Genomic DNA, 20,477 nt, shown 5'->3' with positions numbered 1-20,477 from the left:
TGACTGGAAATCCCTGCTTGGAGCCTCTGTCCTGTCATACTCGATTTGATACGCTGACTTGACGCTGTAAACATTCCTTTTTATTTGGATTTGTATCTGTCTTTTGATCTCTTACATGTTCTGTTGCCAATTGAATGCATGTTACTAATTGCTGTTTCCTCTCATCTAAAGCGGGCTTTTGTTTTGACGTTTTGTTTATTTCCGGGGGGGGGGGGGGTTCTTTTTTTTTTTTTTTTTTTTAATGATCACATGACTGATGTCTTCAGTGTGAAACTGTCTTGTGTGCGACGTGTGGACACTATTCATTCACTGATATCAGTTTTATATCTGGTTAGATTAGTATTTTTCATGCCAAATGAGGGAGGGGTGGGTACTCGGTTTTTTTTGGTTTTTTTGGGGGGTTTTTTTGTTTTGTTTTTTTTGACGCTTTGTTAAAAGGGTTTGGTGTTCTGCTGACAGATGTTTAGCCACAGCTGGAGTTTAGGTGAGGTTTGTTATTGGTCAGAAAAACATTTTGCCCTCAAATGTTTCTGTACATTGTGTTGCAGCACTGCTGTCTTTTGGTGGACTTTAGAGATATTTGATATGAAGCACTTGCTGTTCTGTACTGCCTGAATCAGTGATGAGGAAGATATTATTTTGTAAGCTCTTTGCTGTGACGCAATTTAACATCTGTTTATTGTGTTCTGCCTTTTTGTCTTTTCATTTGTCTTTCTTGTCCCGTTTCCTTATATATATTTTTTTTTTTGGTGACAAGCATTTTTTCTATTTTTGTGTGTTTTATTTGTTTGTTTTTTTTCTTTTTTTCCCATCAGTCCAGGTCGATGAGAAGCTGTTATATTTTGTTTATAAAAAAAAAACTTGGGTAAACAGGCCTTTGTAAAGATGAAAAAAAAAATAAAATTTGTACTTTTTTTATTACACCCCTTCTGTCTGCTGGTATACTTCATTCACACGTATTCCCCTTTCTGTCCACCAGGTGGTGATATCGAGCAACTTCTCATTTAGCGGTGGCAGAGTTCACATAAACACAGGTGGCGCACAGGCCTTGCTTGAATCCTTTTAATAGGAATACAGTAACCAGAGATCCTCAACTGAGAAATGTGTTTATTATGCAGCCATATTTGAATTTCATATGAATGTTGATTAAAGAAATAGTGGTAACTCGAAGGTAAAAGTTGCACATGTAAGCTTATCAACACCTTTGGCCTCTTACTAAATCAGTATTTTTTTACAATTAGTATTAAAACTGCGAGACCACAACATAAACAGCCAGTCTCTTCCTGTTTCTTTCTGCTCTCGACCTTCCTGATTGGGCCAGGCAGCTGTTCAGACACACACTGGCTGATATGGGTGCAGTTGCTGCGCCCCGCCTCCACTGGCATGCCCTCTGACCTTCAGCCGGAGCAGTGTATATATAACAGGGGTGGACGAGGAGAAGGCCCCTGGCAGTCAAAATGAAGTCGCTGGTGTCTGTGTGCTGCATGCTGTCTCTGCTGGCCCTGTCCGCTGCAGGTATGGTGGAGGGCGATGGGCTTTGGGTGAAATACTTGAGATCTGTACCTCTGTTAGATGCATGAGGGGAATTATTCAAACAGGTGTGTGTGAAATTGAAATGCTGATTCACTGCATTTGGATGGCTACATATGAATTTGGTCTGTGTCGGAGCTTTGTATGTTATGTATGCCTTGCTGAGACTCGGAGGGGACTGTTTGTAGGGTCATTACTGGTGGAGCAGCTAAAAGATATGTATCCATTGAATGCCTACACATTGATATTGCACAATCACTTCAGTTTTATGTTGTGAGCAAATGGGGTCAAGGTGAGAGCTGCATTCTCAGGTTGACGTTTGTCAGATGCCCACACAGCTTTTCCTTAGACAACAGCATTAAACTATTCCGCATTTCATAGCTTAATATGCCAGGAGTTGTGTGAAATGACAATATCCATAAAAGTTTCCTGCATGTTACCATGTGGTGCAGAGTTTTGTGGTTGTACAAGGGGAAATGTCAGGGCTGAGGTGGGACACCAGCTGATGGAAACCGTCCTGTCTGCTGCTTATTCTCTCTCCCCTGGAGAGAAACACAGTGACAGCACTGACAGAGTGACTTGGACTTGCTACAAAGAGTCACACACTCTGCTGGAGCCAAAGCAAAAGCTGGCTCAAATGATGCTTTTCCCACTGGATCTGTTTTTTAGTTTTACTGTCATCTCACTGTAGTTTCATGCACGTATGTAACTCCTCTCCACCAGTCAGTGCTTAAGTGAGTTTGGCATTTCATTTCACAGCCGCTCCATGTTTTACAGGTTAAACTCTTATTCCCTGTCACACTTTAATGGATTTTTAAACTGAGTAAATCAGAAATAACAGCCACGACACACTCATTCACGGTTTATACATTGCAAATACCTGCTCTGCTTGTTTCCACAAGTTTCAGGAAAATGTCAAGTGACTTGTGATACTTGGTTAAAGCTCAGGCAGAGAATACCCTTGTCTGTCCTTGCGCTGGTTCATTTTGGTCCCCACAAGTTGCCGTAGTCAGGTGTCAGGCATCAGCCAGACAAAGTCGTCACCAGATACTGTGGTCATCAATGCCATGCGCTGATACACATCTCTTTTAGACTCTCAGGAATGCGCACTCATGTTAATCATGTACATATACACAAAGATTCGCTCACATGCTTGAAGTGATAAGACAATTACAAAGACATACATGAATACAAATAGACTCCATATATATACAGCTAAAGCCGGATCTGCATTTAATGCCTCAATAAAGCCTCATCACTCCCACTCTGCTCTGTCTGCAGAGCTGCTAATCTGTCATTCCAGTCAGCAGGGTCCATGTCCAGGGGATGTCCCAACTAAAAGAGGCATGAGAGAGCTCAGCAGAGGGCATGTAGGACCAGAGTACAGTAGCCTAACAGTTGGTCTCTTTAAAGTTACATAACTAAATGATCAAGTACTATTAAAAGTTGAGGTAATTGGAAGTTTATTAGAAGTGAGCTCAAGTGGCAACACCCCCCCCCCCCCCCCCCCCCCCCCCCAGTTTGATTTGAGAGAGTGGGCATGTTACAGGACAGTGACAGGCAGAGCTAAAACTGGTTGTGTGGAGTAAGAAATTAGAAAGCACCCATCTACCTAGGTCTAATGAGCCATAATTAATTAGCATCAAATAACCAGAAATGCAAAACCACTGCTGCTTCCATGCTTGTTCCTGATTACTTTAGAAACTGATGACTAAAAAGGAGAATTTTGCATGTATGGAAGCATACTGACTTATCATTCATTCAATTATCCCCAAGTTACACAGTCAACAGGTTGTCATCGCTCCTTGTGCTAATGCACTTACTGTTTTTGGTATTTGAAAAGATCCTGCGTCACGCACAGCTGCAAACTGTTGCAGGAATGTGAGCAATAGTGCAGCAGAGCTGCAGGCCAGCCTCATGACAATCACAGGGAGGAGAGGAGCGTCACACTTCCTGAAAATAGGAGTGGAATTATCCCTCCTTCTTTTCACCCACTGAGTCATTGTGGGACTATTTCCGTCTCAAAGATGTACCATCCAGCACCCAGGCACCTGTCCCACTCTGTCCCCACCACACTGCAGCTCTGCCTAGGCTTCACTGCAGCAACAGCAGGTCCTAGGAACAGCCTCAGATGAGACGCACATTACACTATAGTGACACTTTGATGGTGACAAAAACAGGCAAAAGATCTTCACACTGGACTGATAACTCCTGATGTAATAAGCTGGTTTTGTAATTGCACACTCTTCATTGACTATCCTTTGTTACTTCAAAAATGTTCAGGACCAAGTTGCACACACATTTTGCACAGGATTCTTGTCTGTTGATATTGTACCTTTACATTCTTTAAAAAAAAAAAACTTTTATTTTAATCTGTAAGAATGTAAGATGTAAGAAAAGACTATTAAAGGGCTCATTTTAATGCTGCACTGATCAAAATTCCTATATCCACAATGGATTAAATGACTTTGTGTGATGTGAAAGGATTCAATCATAGTGACTAAGCCACTGAGTATTGTAACCCAACTCTGCAGTTTCACACAACATTATGTTGCCGTGGTTCTGTAGCTTGGAAATGTCAGTGTCACCACTCTCATTAACCTTGTGTCACAGCAGGCAGCTGTGTTCAGCAACAAAACGTTACCTGCCCAGCAACAGCACACAGTCAAAGTTAGCAGTCGTGAACACAGTGGAGCATTCAGCAGCTAAAGAGAGAGATATTCCCCTCAAGAGGTGGTGGAGAACAAAAAAGAGCTAAAAAATAGTTAATATTGGACTTAGATTTGGTGGCCAGACACACAACTCCAACTCAATTCAAATGTTGCTCAGTACCTGCTCGATTTGTAGACAGTTAATTGTTTGCTAACACAGTAGCTATAAGAACTTGCTATAACAGAAATTTTCAATTTCAATTTACAATCAGTACCTGCCTTAGAATCAGGTTTATTGCCAAGTAAGTTTTCACATACAAAGAATTTGCTTTGGTGTTTTGGTGCATAATAAGAGAAAATGTAGAGCATTGAGCTAAAGGCCAGCATTGGCATGCTAATATGCTAACAATGACAACGCTAACATGGGGATCTTTAGCAGGTATAATGTTTACTGTGTTCACTATCCTCGTTTAGCAAGTTAGCATGCAAATATTTGCTTATTAGCGAGCCGCTGTCTTTAGTTTTGCAGGTATTTAGTCATTAAAAAAATGTAGTGGACAAATTGTTATTTTGACCTGTTAGTGCGGCTGAATGAAATGTTAAAGGATCCACAAAGTAATCTGAAATTTATCCTGTGCTGGATGTGAATATTGTCCTATATTTTAGGGAAATCCACACAATAGTTGAAATAATTTCAGTCTGGACCAAAGTGAACAAGCAATCAACCAACAGACTCACATTACCATGTGATTGGAAAACTGCTCATTTGATTCTCTCAAATAATATAGTAATGTATTATTATTATTATTATTATTATTGTGCATTGGTCTGCTAACCCTTCCCTCTTTAATATCTTAATTGTGACAGAATGTGTCTCAGAAATCCCACAGTATGATTTTCACGTGTATTATCTTTCGTATTTTCCTCCCCCACTGGCCCATCTTTTTCCATCCTCCTAATTATGTTAACTTAAATTTGATTTGGCCATCACTAGCCACTAGCACAGTGACAACGATCTCTTTCGTTTTATTTTCCAAACTATCTCAAGGCATGCAGTGTGGGGGAAAGCCAGTAAACTAAATTTAGCTTCTATGATTGCAAAGGCCGCGAGTTTATATGATTCATGTGAGTAGCATTTTTTTTTTTACACTGTCTACTCTTTCTGCAGTTAGCAAGACAGAGGGTTCATCTCTAAATCATGGCATCACAGTGTAAAAAAATTCTGCTTTCTATGTAAACCATGCAATAAATGGATAATTTATCTCATCAGATAAAGAAACAAACTGGTAAATGCTCATTGGGAAGTGACCTTGTTATGTAGTGTCACCTAACTTTGGCAGCCCATCTTCAACAACTCATGTCAGGATCTTGGCCACTGCTGCTGTTCATGTTACAATGCAGACAATGCTGTAGCACTATGTCTTTGGACAATATCCACACTTCCCCCATCCAACCACTGTCCTCAGGTTACCCCTCACTGATCTCCCTCTCATTTGTTTTACTCATTTACTGACACCTACAGTACACTTAAGTCTGGCCAAGACACTTTTTACGAGCCCTTGGCCATGCTGAAAACCAGGGTGCCGGACAGCCATGGCTCACACCTCGACCTCTGCCAGTGACAGCCAGGGATAACACAATGAGTATGTGACTGTCTCTAAATCATTTGCATCCGCTTTGCATCCACTCACTGTCTCCCTGAAGTTGTCAAAATCACACTCAAAAGAGCAAATCTAGCTTTATGCACAGGTGACGTGCTGGACTTCAATCTTTATTTCTCTTTATCTCTGTTTGGTTTTGTTTTTTAATTTGGGGCATTACCCAGTTAGAATACATTACTATTGTCATCAGTGATGGCCAAGCCAAACACTGGCAATCCATTGCTTTCAATTGTTGTTGGACTGGGTTGGTATTATAATTCACTGTGGCCTGCCATAATTGATTAGTGCATAAAACATTATAGAACAAAACAGATTTTCAAATAGTCTGCTCAGAACGTGGATGCTCAGGAAATATAAGCTTGATGTTCTGGTCACTAACACTGACAATCCCCCAAGAAGGTGATAAGCTAACAAAGCATCTAGATATTAGAAGTGACAAGCAACATGATGAGAACAAAATTGTCTGATGTGTGATTCAGGGTCTTAAAATAGTGGAAAGAAAGCGTCATGGGGGATGGTGCAGGAACAGGAGAGTACATGGAGTCCTGCTAGCATCATTTAGGACAGCTGATTGAGTGTTAAGCCCTCCATCCAGACCCAAAATACAAATATATCTTGACTCAGAAGCAGCTGATTTTGGTTTGGTGGGCTCAGCTTCAAGGTGTCACACTGGTACTTTCACATCCACATGCACAGCAGAAACAATGGACTTAATAGGAATTTAAGTTTTAGTCAAAAACTGAGGTGGTGTGTGATTCAGAGGTCAGGAATTTAGTTATCTTGATACAGGAATTTCATCCAACAACTTCATTAACTTCATTAGTCGGCCACAGTGATTGAAAACACTTGTGTGGGTGTGTGCGGTCGTTAAACAGTCAGGACTGCGGGCTGGTTGGTTGGTTGGTTGGACTTCTGGTTCAGTATCATTGGTTGTATTCTCAGTGTAATTATGTGGAAATAAAACAATATATTTCTTGAAAACTGAGTACATTTAAAATAATGAAATTCAGGTTGATGATGCTGGGTTAGTCAATAAATAGTGGTTAATATCCAGCCTTACTCTGGTGGTGTCAACCATCATTTTGGGAAAGAAGGAATTACTCTCTGAAGAGGATTTGGCAGGTGAAGGGGCTAACATTAAAAAACAAAAAACTAATTAAATGTAACTAAATTAATACTTAAAGCAACATTTTTGTAATAAAAATGCATCAAATAATAATTTGAAAACAATGTGATACCGTGAAAGCGCTCGCTCATAGTGATGAGAATTATCACCTGAACCTGCAGCTCCCAGCAGCTTCATGAAGCTTCTTCCTTAGCATTAGCCTGTGTGGTCACGACGGCACTCTTCCAGAAGCTTTACAAACGTGTAAAACCCGTACCAGCTTCCTCCAGCTGTTATTCTTCCTCCCTCACACCAACTCCATCTTGTAACATGGACTGTGGACATACATTTAGCTGCCTCATATCACACCGTGCACCTCTGTGTGTTCCCGTGTCTTAAGACCACACTGGCAGTTATAATTAAATAGAGGTCATGACCTTGTGCCCTTTGCATACTGTGGCAGTGAAGAGTGTCTATAGTACATGTATCATATGCATGTGGCGTAACAGAGAGGGAGACCCCTGTTTTAGATTGCTGTGCAGCCATAGTAACTGCAATCCGCTGTATGATGTTGAGCGGTGCATGTCTGTTCGCCTCGATGTGATCTGTGATCTGTGAGCGCAAACAGCTCGTAAATGTCTTTGTCTGTAGTTTAATGACCCTAAAATAGAATGAAATTATCTTTCATTTTGATCTTGAAGAAAAGTCATGTCAATAAAAATATAAGTCTGAAGTACTTCAATCACTAAGTTACCAAAGATAAATGCACAGAGTTATTTAGGGCGAAGGCTAACACATAAAGTCAATGCTGAGTTAACTGGCATATATACAGGAAGTGTATGCTCTGTGTCAATGGCAGTCCTGAAGCTCATTTGTATACCATTATACAAATCATATACAATATTGTTATACAATATCATTTGTAACATATTAAAAAGAGATGTCATATGCATGTTTTATATCTATTATAAATATTGGTAGTACTCTTGTAGTTTGGGTATCAGAATTTCACTTTCACATAGTGACATGCTGTTTTATTCTAGGGAAAGCATTGGATAACTCTATTTACTTTGCAATTATCAGATTTTAGGCATGTTGAATATCAGCAAAAAGTATAGGTACAAAGTGTTGTTTATACTCGTCAAGCTCTAGAGTCATCTTACAGTTTCACATTCAGTTTGGGTGGCGTTTACATACTTAATTTAAGTGGTTAAATCAACAGCAATAAATCTATGCAATTGCAGTGAATACATTATTCTATTCCAAGCCGTCCTGTCCGCTCAGCTGTCTTCTTTGAGATCCTCTACACAACTGTCCACTGTGCGCCAGCCTCAAATAGTCCATGCCTTAGTGTGGCCATTCAAGGAGCTGAAATCTGAGTCTTGAATCAGGGATGTGCTGAGTTTCAGATCTAGTACAGTGACTGAGCACTGGTCAAGTGCTGATGTAACGAACAAAGGTGACCAGTGATTGCAGATGTCTGGGTAGTTTACAGCGTGCACTCTGATTGGTCAGATAATCATTCCAGTGCATTTGTTTTATTTCATGTTTTTCAGCCTTATGGGTGCACATAACTTTGAAGAAAACATCTGTCATTGGATTTGCCAAATCATTGTTGTACTCATTAACATTAAAATGAGTCCACTGAGCTATTTGACATACTGACTTTTTGCTAGACCTTGTTAGTTAATAGGTGGAATATAACAGGATTACAGGCCTCTGTTGTTGTGTATAGGTTTTGCTGATGAGGAGGGAATTCAATACATTTTTACATCAAGGTCGGTTTTGCAGTAAAATATTGTTAAAATGTCTGGCAGTCAAAACATATATGTAAGCTGAAGTGTTTCAAAAACAGAAACAAGCAAGTCTGTCTAATCACATATTCTTTCTTCTTTCGCCCTCAAAGATCTCCTGGCAGGGCCGTCCATCCACGATGAGGAGCCACTGGTGCGTCTGCAGCTTCAGCAGCCAGAGGGAGATCTCTTCTCCTGCAGATGCGACACAACAGAGGAGCACTCCAGCCAGAGCTCCTCCAACGACACCCCGGCCCCAGAGAGGACCATGTGTCAGCCCTGCAAAACCCCATCAGCTTTAAGCGCTGATGCTGAAGTAGAAGAGCCAGCCTCCACCTCAGAGCATGAAGAGCAGGAGGAGGAAGCAGCTTCTGCCGAGGAGGTGGCAAGTGAGGGAGAAGAAGAGCAGGAGGAGGCAGCTTCCCAGGAGGAGGTAGTAGAGGAAGAGGAAGAAGAAGAGGTGACGTCTGAGGAGGAGGCTGAGGAAGAACCTTTGGAACATCAAAGTGTGGAGGAGGAGAAAGTAACTGAGGAGGTTGCATCATCTGAAGAAGAAGAGGAGGAGAAAACAGAGGAGGGAGAGGATGAAGCAGTGGAGGAATTATCTCACGAGGAAGAGGAAGTGACTGAACCTCAGGAAGAAGTTGCAGAAGAGGAGGAATCTGCTGCTGAGGAAACAGTTGAAGAGACAGTTGAGAGACCAGAAGGTGAAGACACACCGGAGGACAGAGAAGCAGCAGCTGAGGAGGAGGAAAGTGTGGAGACTGCCCTGAATGAGGCTGTGGAGGAGGAAGCTACTGTTGTTGGCGATCCAGCTGAGGAGGAGGTTGCAGTGGCTGAATCTGAACCAGAAGCAGAACCTGAGGATGTTCCTGCAGCAGACTCTGAGCCCGAGGAACCAGAGCCAGAAGTCACAGCTGAATCTGAGGCTGAACCTCAAGTGAAGTCAGAGCCTGAGATTGAAGTGGTTTCAAAGCCGGAACCTGAGCCAGAAATCATTTCAGAGGCAGAACCTGAACCAGAGGCGATTCCTGAAGTCGAACCAGAGCCTGCTGTGGAGGAGGTTACAACAGAACCTGATGAGGAAGTAGCTTCAGTGGATGTACCAGTGGAAACCACAGTGGAGGAAGCTCTTGTGGTGGAGGAGGCACCTGCTGATGTTGTTGGGGAGGAGGCAACAGTGGAGGAGGTGACTTCAGAGAAGCCCGTGGAGTTTCACAGCAAAGGTACACAATAATATAATACCATATGACATTTTTTACAGTGAAGCTGCATCAGAGAGGTAACTTAAATCTTTTCACTGACGCCACGGGCCAATATCTTGTCTTTATTCTCAGCTCCAAGTAGAGAAGGAGGGATCCTGTTACAGTAAATCTGTCCCCATCCTGTTGGTACTTCTGTAATTAAAGAAGCATGCCATTATCTGGTGTCTGGGTGTTGACACCTGCTATCGAAGATGAGGGCTGAGTCTTAAAAGAGTTTCCTATGTCTTACCCTGGTCCCACTTCATTACTTCATTCATTATACTAGGGTGTGTCAGTGGAGGTGGTTTAATGTAATGTGTGCTGCCCTTTTTTGACCTGGTCGTTGAAAATTCTTTGGACATTGAGGGTAATCATTTTGGAGTTAGGCAAAGCTTGCTCTTTTTATTGTAAAATGAGTATTGTCACTTTTTAGTTTTTGATCCTCTATGCACAGTGAGTTATATATATATATATATATATATATACATAACTTATTATATATTTATTATCTTTATATCTTTATATTTTATTTAATGTGATAATAAGACAGATTTTTGTGACCTTGACATAAGTTTTTAGTTGTTTGGGCCATATTGTTTAGTGATGATGAGAGACTACCCTCTCGTTATTTTGTGATGTCTGGCCTGGTTCAATATCAGATATAAATACTTCAGGTCAGCCTAGGTTTAGGTAATAATAAGGACAGGTCCTGGGTTTACATGTTGCGCAAACCTGGTGTGGCTGATGTATTCATTTTCGAGAATAACTTGCTTGGTCTTTCTAGCAAAGACTTGCTGGGAGAAATGGATTGACATCTTAGAAAATACTAACTTTTTACATTTTATTGCCAAGAGTTGGATGAGAAGATTGATACAACTTTCTCGTCTGTATGTTAAATATGAAGCTACAACTAGCTGCCAGTTATCTTAGCTTAGTGCAAATACTAGAAACTGGGGGAATCAGCTAGCCTGGCTTCCATACTAGTGTAAAAATAACATGTTGTGCTTTTATGCAGGGTTCTGTGGCGAGAAATAGTCTGGCACAAAACCCCACCTAAAACCACAACATGTGGTTTTTACACTTTGGTTTTTGTACAAATGAAACAATAGATTTTAATTAGTGGCCTCAACAGCCAGGCCAGCTGTATCCCCCTGTTTCCAGTCTTTATGCTAAACTACACTAACCAGCTGCTGGCTGCAGCCTCATGCTGTAGAGATGTAAAAAGTGTTGATCTTTTCATCTAAGTCTCAACAAGAAAGCATGTTTCTCAAACTAGTCCTTTAATTCATACAGATGATGCCTCTGGATGGACCATTCAATGGCTAACACTGTGGAAATTAGTCCACTTATAAATCCACTTATAAATGATGTATTCACATTTACAAAAAACAAATAAAGCTGGGAAAAGGGAGCATTCAAAGCATTCAAAGGGAAATTTTCACAACCTGGCAATGCAAAAGTTGTTAAAGTGCTCATAAATTTTTATAAAGCCATTACTAACAACTTACAAACCTAATATAAAGCATGCCTCGTGAGAAAGTGGAAGCCTACTAAAAATTCTATTTGGAAATATGAATCTTGTTTCACTGGATGCATTTAACTGATATGGGTCATGATTTTACAGCAAAGATCTCTAACCTTCTCTCTCTCTCTCTCTCTCTCTCTCTCTCTCGCATGCTAAACCCCCAGAATATGACACTGTGTGTAGCTAAAGAGGAATTAGCAACAACCTCTTGTTACAGAAATAAGCAGACTGAAATAGCAGAGGAAAGGAATAGAGCAGATAGATGGACAACAGCATGATATAACAGTTGGAGCTGTTCTCAGCCCAGCTGGTCTGGTCACTCACAACTAAAGAAGTCATTTACCTGAGGGGGGGCGGGGTCACATTCATTTTGTAACCACGTCAGCTGAGTTCTGGTGATTAACTTTTGAAACCTTTGGTGGATGAGAGGCTGCGGTTCATTCATTCATTATCAGTGTATGCCACAAAAATATGCAAAATTGTTTTCACTGCCTTTTTTTTGTCAGATTAAGCATTAATAATTTCCTGCAGTCATGTGTAAACGCATGTCAGGGCCTTTGACCTGACCAGTTGTCTGATCCCCTTGTCAGGACATGCGGGTGATGAGGCAGCAGGCCCGAAGCTGAGGGACCGCTCCCATATTGAAGAGACACTGCGACTGGCCACTGCTGAGCCCTCAGCAGAGTTCTCCGGTAAGAAACAGATTCATATCATCTCAGAAATCACTGACATGAGAAAATATACACATCTAGTCCTTACATTTGAAAGAGTACTAACACTACTACAAGCACCAGCACCCATACATGCAAACACATCCTCCTGCTAAAAGACTGGGCCTCCAGTGATAACACTGCTCTGCTTCCCACCGTTTCAAATGTCTCTTGCAGCGGAAATGCCTGAAGTTCTGGACTGAAATGAAAACGCAGCAGAATGTTTACAGCTACTTTGTCAATGGAAAAGAAAAACAGATGTTTTTGAATGTGAACAAATGGAAGTTTGAGACAATTTCGGGGGCTTTTCTGCTGAAGCTATTCCGGAAAATTGCTTCACGATGTCTAGGTCCCGAGGGCTTTATATGTGAGCGTGTGTGTGTGCTGTATGCGTGCATGGATTGACGCGTGTATGTGTGTGTGTGAGTGCAGACATGTCTTGAGGCAGGTGATTAATCAGTACAAATGTGTAACTCTCTCCTCAGCATGAAAGCCCTCTCTGTTCTGTTAAACCAGATTCATTTCGGTGGAGGCCAAAGTGCTGCAGCAGAGCCAGTCTCTTAATCACCTCAGCTCAATTCAATAAACTTATTGAGGGCAATTCATCATATACTGCCAAAGCAATTGTTGTAATCAGTAATAGTAGCTAGAACATTAATAATACTCTTGTCCAAAATGTCTTCTCACCATTATAATCCAATCATTTCATCCCAGTTCCTCTCTCTGTCTTTTCCTAGCTGCTATGAAGAAGCTGTTGAACAGCTACCACACGGCCATCAAGCCAATGGAGCAAGCCTACAAGTACAACGAGCTCAGGCAGCACGAAGTCACAGGTAACAGGTTCCTGCTGGAGATTAAACAGCAACGTTTCCAGTGCAGTTCTGTTCACTTGTGTTGGCAAATATCTCAAACAGCATATCAGCTTTTTATTGGTCCGCTTCAGCAGCACCGGTTTATGTCTGTTTATCACGTCAACTGTGGTTCGGCTCATATAGTGTAAAGTAAACTCTACATTACACAACAAGTAAAAAAGTCTGAATTTCAAATGCCTCCCTTCAACTGTCATAAATCATCTTGTTGTGAGTGCGTGAGTGAGTTGCCACAACTCTGGCACCAAGACAAATAAAACAGGAAAAGCAGGTACCACAGCGTTGCAATTCATCGGATGATATAATTAACTTCTCCTGTTTCCTTTTCAAACAGTTAACAGTCGAGTATAAATCCGTGATCAACACATCATAAGTGCTCACCTGCGTGCCTTTATCAGTTAACCGCACATTTAAATACATACAAAACATGGTTGCACAGAAACAGTGAAGTTAAGAAGAAAAAGAGCTTGGACCTGACATTATTCGAACCAGGCACACAACGAAACACAATAAGTTCTCTGTCTGCTGAAAATTAAAGGGAACGTTGTGTGGGCCAGACACCCAGAAACTTTGTTCCAGCACTTGAGGGCAGAAAGTATCATTTTATGCTAAGGAGCAGAATGAAGCTGGATGTATGGGGCTCTGGGACACCTGGTGGTGCAGAATGGAAGAACACGTTCACGTCATTCAGTCGTTATTTAAACAGCACTGTATCTATCTCAGAGTTTATCATTCAAAACCAAATGGTTCTATTCCTTTTGAACAATTTCTTTGGCTATTTCATGGCAGCTACCTGTTGTGCAATGAGATATAAGCTGGTGTGCTGAGCTGGTATTTTGGGTGAGGCTGGCACTAGAGAGCAGCTCATATGATGTCAGGCCAGAAGAAATGACCTCAGTATCATTTGATTTGGATATTTCCTGTGGACAAGTTAAAGTTTTAACCTAACTAACCCAATAACTCTGAGTTCCTGCAAATGTCACAAGAATTTGGTGACACGTGAACAAAGTGCTATATTCAGCAAAGTCAATTTGTATCATGAAAAAAGGTGCTTTTTGCCTTAAGGAGTCCTTTTTTTTCCAGTTTGTTCCTCTTCTCTCAATCCTTCTTGTTCTGTGTGTGTGTCCCTCTCACACAAACACTGCAGATGGTGAGGTCACCTCTAAGCCCATGGTTTTGTTTCTGGGACCCTGGAGCGTTGGCAAGTCCTCCATGATCAACTACCTGCTGGGTCTTCACGGAACCTCCCAGGAACTCTACACAGGTTCGCACTGAAAAAAAAAAAACAGTCATCATCAGGCAGGCTAAAAAACAGACCCAGCTACTCTCCAGTGATCACGGGTGTAAATCACCAGGGCTGTGATGAATAACAAGTTGCTCACTCTTTCACATTATGTAACTATTCATGAACAGCAGCCCTTATGTTCACAAGCAGCAACTGCAAAATAATTAGCTATATTTTCCATTCTTCTCATGAGTCAGTTGCTTTAAAGAGATCATCATTAGGCAAACTGACTGAAAGTGAGTGGAAAGAAAGGAAGAAACAAAAAACATTTCTCTTAGCTTCTGGTTTTACTTTTGTAATAAAACCCTTGAAATGTTTACCTGTTACATGCTAAAAAAGAAGTGTAACAGTAACGCAAGAAGAGAACAGTTTCAAATTCAGAGAAAGATTAGCCACCATAAGCTAAGGAAGGCTGTAACTGGGGTGTATATTGTATTGAACATGAGTTGTTTTGATCCTTATTAGTTCAACATTTCATCTATAAGTTAAAGAATATTTTATCTCTTCTTTCTCTTTATTTCTTCTTTCAAATTTACACAGTGACACTTTAAAAACTCTATTGCTAATAAACATTAGCTCAACATCTCCAAACATGTTAGTTCTTGAGAAAATATGACGGCTTTATTGTGTCATTTAATGCTTAATAAGCTAGTAATTGAGCATTAACTAGTTCATCCAAAATTACTAGTTAATTAAGCATTTTTTAAAAGTTTTTTTAAGTAAAGTGTTACCATATGTATACAACCAGGTATCAGGTAAAATGAATTTAAACCATAGATGCAAATAATTTTAAATCATTGCCTCTTCATCTTTCCACCAGGTGCTGAGCCCACCACCTCTGAGTACACCGTCATAATGCACGGTGAGAAGTTTCGGTCCATAGAGGGCATCGTCATGGCGGCAGACAGCTCACGGTCCTTCTCTCCCCTGGAGAAGTTCGGCCAAGGCTTCCTGGAGCGGCTGGTGGGTATCGAGATGCCCCACAAGCTGCTGGAGAGGGTCACCTTCGTCGACACACCGGGCATCATTGAGAACCGCAAACAGCAGGAAAGAGGTGTCTTCATATCAAAGCAGCCAATGTTCATTATCTTTATCTTGTTCCATTGTCAGGCTAAAAAAAAAAAAAGTATTCTCCACCTGAATGAAAAGGCTTCTGAAAACAGCATCTATGACTTTTTGATTTTCCACAAAAAGAAATTGCAGTAGCTGCCGTTTCTGGCAGGGTGACTCACTCCAATAAAACTTCAGGCTCACACACACAGTTTTGCTGCAGTGGTTAAGGTGGAATCTCAGTCGATCACTGACAGAGGGCAGAGTCTGTTTTCAGTGTGGGCACACTCAGTGCAACGGTATCTGCAACATCAAACAGACATCATCTGACAGTGACTAGCAGTCTACACACAACATCAATACAACACACACAGACATACACAGACAGGCAGGCCGCAATCACTTGTGAGCAGACACACAGATACACACTTACCACAACCATTATAAATAATACAATATATTCAGGTTGTGGAGTGTTGTAGGATTATTTATAATGTGTTTTTAACAGACGTCTTCACCACTAAGAGTTGTACAGAGAACAAAGGGTGCAGACTAATAAAACGCGCGTGACTCATGTTTAACAAACCCATTTATGTCTATTACAGTTTGAGTGTGAGATTGTTGCACTGAAGTTAATAGTTTGAGCTGAAAAACATTAAATGTGTCTGGGCTTGAATCGTTTGTCATTTTAGAAAAGCCTGTCTTTCCTGGTTTTCTCTCCTCTCTTGCTATTTCATGAAGAAAACAATCCCATTAACAGTTTTGAATCCAGAGTTTCACGTGTGCTTCTGATGGAGAATTACTTGTGAAGAAAGTTTCCTATCTGCTAAATTTTGTGTCTTGTGTCCATCACACTGCATTTTGTGTATTTCGCAGAGTGAGAAAATCTTAATTTTTCATGTTTTACATCTCCAACATCCCTCGCCTCCCTCAGGTTACCCTTACAACGAGGTGTGCCAGTGGTTCATCGATCGAGCTGATCTGATCTTCCTGGTGTTCGACCCCACCAAGCTGGACGTGGGCGGGGAGCTGGAGATGCTCTTCAAGCAGATGAAGGGCCGCGAGTCCCAGATCCGCCTCATCCTCAACAAGGCTGACAGTCTCACCAACCAGGACCTGATGAGGGTCTACGGGGCCCTGTTCTGGAGCATGGCTCCATTAATCAACGTCACAGAGCCGCCGCGGGTTTACGTCAGCTCCTTCTGGCCTCTGGATTACGCTGCAGACACCAGCCGAGAGCTCTTCATGAGGGAGGAGATCTCACTGCTGGAGGACCTCAACCAGGTACGACTTCCCGACTTGTTCATGTTTACAGTAAGATTCCTTGAGTAAAGATGCACAGAAATATGTTTAATGATTGCTCAGCTAAACAACAGGTTCGTTCATCCTGAGATAGACTGGCAACAATGTCTTTGAAAATCTGAAAAGTAGACAAAAACCTTGCAGAACACATCTACTTTGCCTGTTTATCTTTGTGTAAGTGGTACCTGAGGTGAAGATTGCATTAATAACTGTGCCATTTTCAGCTCTCCATATTTCTATAATTCCCCTGTTTATCTCTTCTCTCACACCTCTGTTCCTTGTTGTTTCTCTCTCTCTTTGCAGGTGATTGAGAACCAGATGGAGAATAAGATCGCTTTCATCCGCCAGCACGGCATCCGGGTGCGCATCCACGCCCTGCTGGTGGACCGCTACCTCCAGACCTACTACGACAAGATGGGCTGGTTTAGCGACCCCTATGAGGTGTTCCAAGACATTGTCAATGACCCGGACAAGTACTACATCTTCAAGTCCATTCTGGCCAAGACCAACGTCAGCAAGTTCGACCTGCCCAACAAGGAGGCCTACCAGGACTTCTTCGGTGTCAACCCTGTTTCCAGCTTCAAGCAGCTCTCCTCCCACTGCAGCTGGAGCGGCGGATGTCTGCTGGAGAAAATAGAGAAGGCCATCTCGCACGAGCTCCCAGCTCTGCTCAGTGGCGTCAGCAAGGCCTCGGGCACGCCCGCCCCAGCGAAGGCTGCACCAACAGCCCCGCCGCCGCTCCCTGGTACCTGCGAAGGTCCCGGGTGTGAAGAGAAACCCAAGAATCGCTGGAGGAGGCAGTGAGATGGAGGAGAAGGGTGCAGGAGGAGGAACAGAAGAGGCAGATGGCGACAGCAGCAGCAGCCAGAGGGTTTCCTGAAGTATTCCCCACTGCTGCGAGTTTTCGGGACTGGATGTGGGGGGGACTGAGCAGAGAGAGAGAGAATGAGGGATGAAGAGAGTACAAAATGTGCACAGATCTAATGTACCAAGCAGACCTGAGTCAGATAGTATTTAAGAATACTTCTTAGTGCTTGTTTTATCTGTTCAATGTACCAAATGGATGGGTTTTACCATGATGGGACAGTGTCGATAAGTTGTAGATGACTGAAAACCATGAGGTGTAACTATTGTATATTGAGACTGGGCTTGTGTAGGTCGAACCAGCATTAGTGTCATTATTTAATAGCCACACTTCCTATACCCAACTTTTCAAATACTTTTCTATGACTGTATAACAACCCTCTGCTACACATTGTCCTATCTGACACCGATCTAGCACTTGTGCAGGTCAAAACAAGCAATGAAAAGTGTTTGCATGTAGTATTTATGACGACGATTTGGAAGAGAACAAGTGTAGGAAAGGAGACATGTAGTCAACTTTCTGTCTGCAAAATGTAAATGTGTGGAGCAGGTAAAAAAAAAAAAAATATCAAAGGCCTTTATTTCTACATAACTGCTCATGATATGCTGAGGAAATCTGAGAATTCTCACAGTTTCAAGTTTGTACATTATTTATTCAAGTTTCTTTCATCAGAGAAAGGTGCTGGCAGCGACTACACTCCTGCCGCTCTTATGTCTCCTGTGTTGTTTGCAAAGCCTGAAGATTCTGTCAAATCTGCTGTGCTGTGTTTTTCCACTCAAACCAGTGTAGGTCAGTGTCATGTCAGGGTACATATTTTTAAAATAGGCAGAATGGTACTCTCATAGTGTTTTATTTATTGCCGATTTAGCCATCTGTAGTTACTGTATTGTACTGCACTACTGTATATTGTTCTGTCATTTTTCTTTGTATGGTACTATACTAGATTTATGAGAAATTATATTTGACCTTTTCTCTGTACTGCACAGGGACTGAATTGACTGAATACCAAGCCGTGGTATTTTCCTCAAAATTCCATCATTTCATGGTAACTTTCTGTCCATTGAAGTTTGTATTGGCTTTTTGAGCCCTCTGAACTGTTGCTATACATGGCTGTGTACCACATGGGCATTTCCTTTAACATGTAATCTTTTCCTGAGTCTTTTAGGCCTGTTTGTAATTCTCTGTCTTTCTTTTGTGTGATTTCTTTGGAATAAACAACAACAACAACAACAAAAATAAATCTGCCAGCCTGTTTCCTTTGTGAGGCTACAAAGACATTACAGATAAAACCTCTTCCACTGAAACAATATATAATTCATATCATTTGGTTGTTTAGCAACAAAATGCAGTGAAAGAGGGTTTGGGAAATGTGGGACATACACAAGATAAAAGCAGCTTCAGATGGGAGATGCTGCTGAGTGCTCTCCAGGTTTCCAGGCTAATTTGTTCGCACATGAGAGCATCATATGGATTAGAAACGTTACTAAATGTGTAACTGCTGGATGAGCACACATGCGCCCACAGCCTTAACAACAGTCAAATAAAAATGCTGTTCTTTTTTTAAATGCTGTTGGTTAAATGTCCCCTGCAGTATCAGGAAAAAGGCACCAGGAGGCGCCTCCATTCAATGTGTTGATCAGACTGGCTACAGTACAGAGGCTACGGCAGAAGGAAAGATTTGTTTTTATCAGCCACTAAAGTGAAACTTTTAGAACAGGAAACGACCAAAACTAGGGGAAGCACGAAGGAACAACACGAAGGAAGCATCTCCACCTATATCTATAAAGTAATACTGATGGGTTTTACAATATGCTGTATGCTAAAATAAAAATTAATCTAGTACAGAATTAAACAGTCCAGGATATTGTGTAGACAGTAGAAACAAACCACATTATAAATGTGAATTCAGTTATGTCAAGTTGTATTTGCACACAGCAACTTATTATAAATGGTTAAAATACTGTAACTATGACTTTCTCTTTGAGGAAACATACATTACGACATTAGAATGACAATTAGCCACATCATCATGACAGATAATGTCATTGTTGATCAGATTATCACTCCCAGTAGTAACTAGTAGCTAACTGGCCAATTTGCTTTAACTAATAGTTCATTTCTACCTTCCGATTTACACTGTGTGTGCTCACGTGATGATTAAAGTTGGTACACAGTGTGTGGTTCCGAAAGGTCCGAATCACCGCCCACATCTCAGATTTGTTCTGTGACTCAACCAGAATAAAAAAGTGAAACAAAGTGACAGTTCAGTCAGTAGATCGAGGCAAAATCTTTCTGTTCTGTAAAAACAGTGAATAAAATCTTTAAATTGGTAATAACATGAGCAGTATTTCAAACTAACTGTTTCTAAAAACTGTTTTATCCATATAAATACATGCAATGTAAAAGGCAGATTCTGAGCTTATTATGGAAAAGCTAAATATAAGATATTCTGCCACAAACATGTTCGCTCTCATGATTTTCAGTGTCACCTGGAAACCTCCAGTACAGTAACATAGATATTTTTGAATATTTACATTTTGTCTCCTTTTATTCATGTTTTCACAGCGGGTCTAGAAAATACACTATTTGGATGGATCATTGTTCTTTTGGCTTGTAAGTGCTGAGTTCAGAGAGGGACACTTATGGGCACTAGGAGGCCACAACATGCCGGTTGGTGGAAATGATAATAAACAGGATAGTCTGTCATTTTTAATCAGTATAGATTCAATTAGTGGGTTTATTTAATTATCTTACAAAACATTTGTTTGAATGATCTAAAATAAAATATAATATGAATACTAATGAATGGCCCAGCAATCCAAGTAGTATAGCCTGGAGCTGAGTCATGCCACCAGAGGCAACACGAGTATGTAAAACAGAACAAGTC

General features: G+C 41.3%; 1 protein-coding gene across 1 annotated transcript; it reads left to right on the top strand.

The window, feature by feature from the left end:
- The first annotated feature begins 1,437 nt into the window (after positions 1–1,437).
- LOC139636527 (sarcalumenin-like) lies at positions 1,438–18,830 on the top strand. Its single transcript, XM_071504665.1, has 8 exons — positions 1,438–1,515; positions 8,854–9,966; positions 12,100–12,201; positions 12,957–13,052; positions 14,236–14,352; positions 15,194–15,427; positions 16,358–16,707; positions 17,029–18,830. Exons 1-8 carry the CDS (start codon positions 1,458–1,460, stop codon positions 17,527–17,529), a joined length of 2,571 nt encoding a protein of 856 aa, XP_071360766.1. The 5' UTR covers positions 1,438–1,457; the 3' UTR covers positions 17,530–18,830.
- The last annotated feature ends 1,647 nt before the right edge of the window (positions 18,831–20,477 follow it).

This window comes from Trachinotus anak, unplaced genomic scaffold (assembly GCF_046630095.1).
Source record: "Trachinotus anak isolate AG129_WGS33_773 ecotype Australia unplaced genomic scaffold, CSIRO_AGI_Tana_v1 ptg000019l, whole genome shotgun sequence".
NCBI lineage: Eukaryota > Metazoa > Chordata > Actinopteri > Carangiformes > Carangidae > Trachinotus > Trachinotus anak.
Note: the sequence above shows the minus strand (reverse complement) of the source record. Positions and strands in the feature narration are given on the sequence as shown.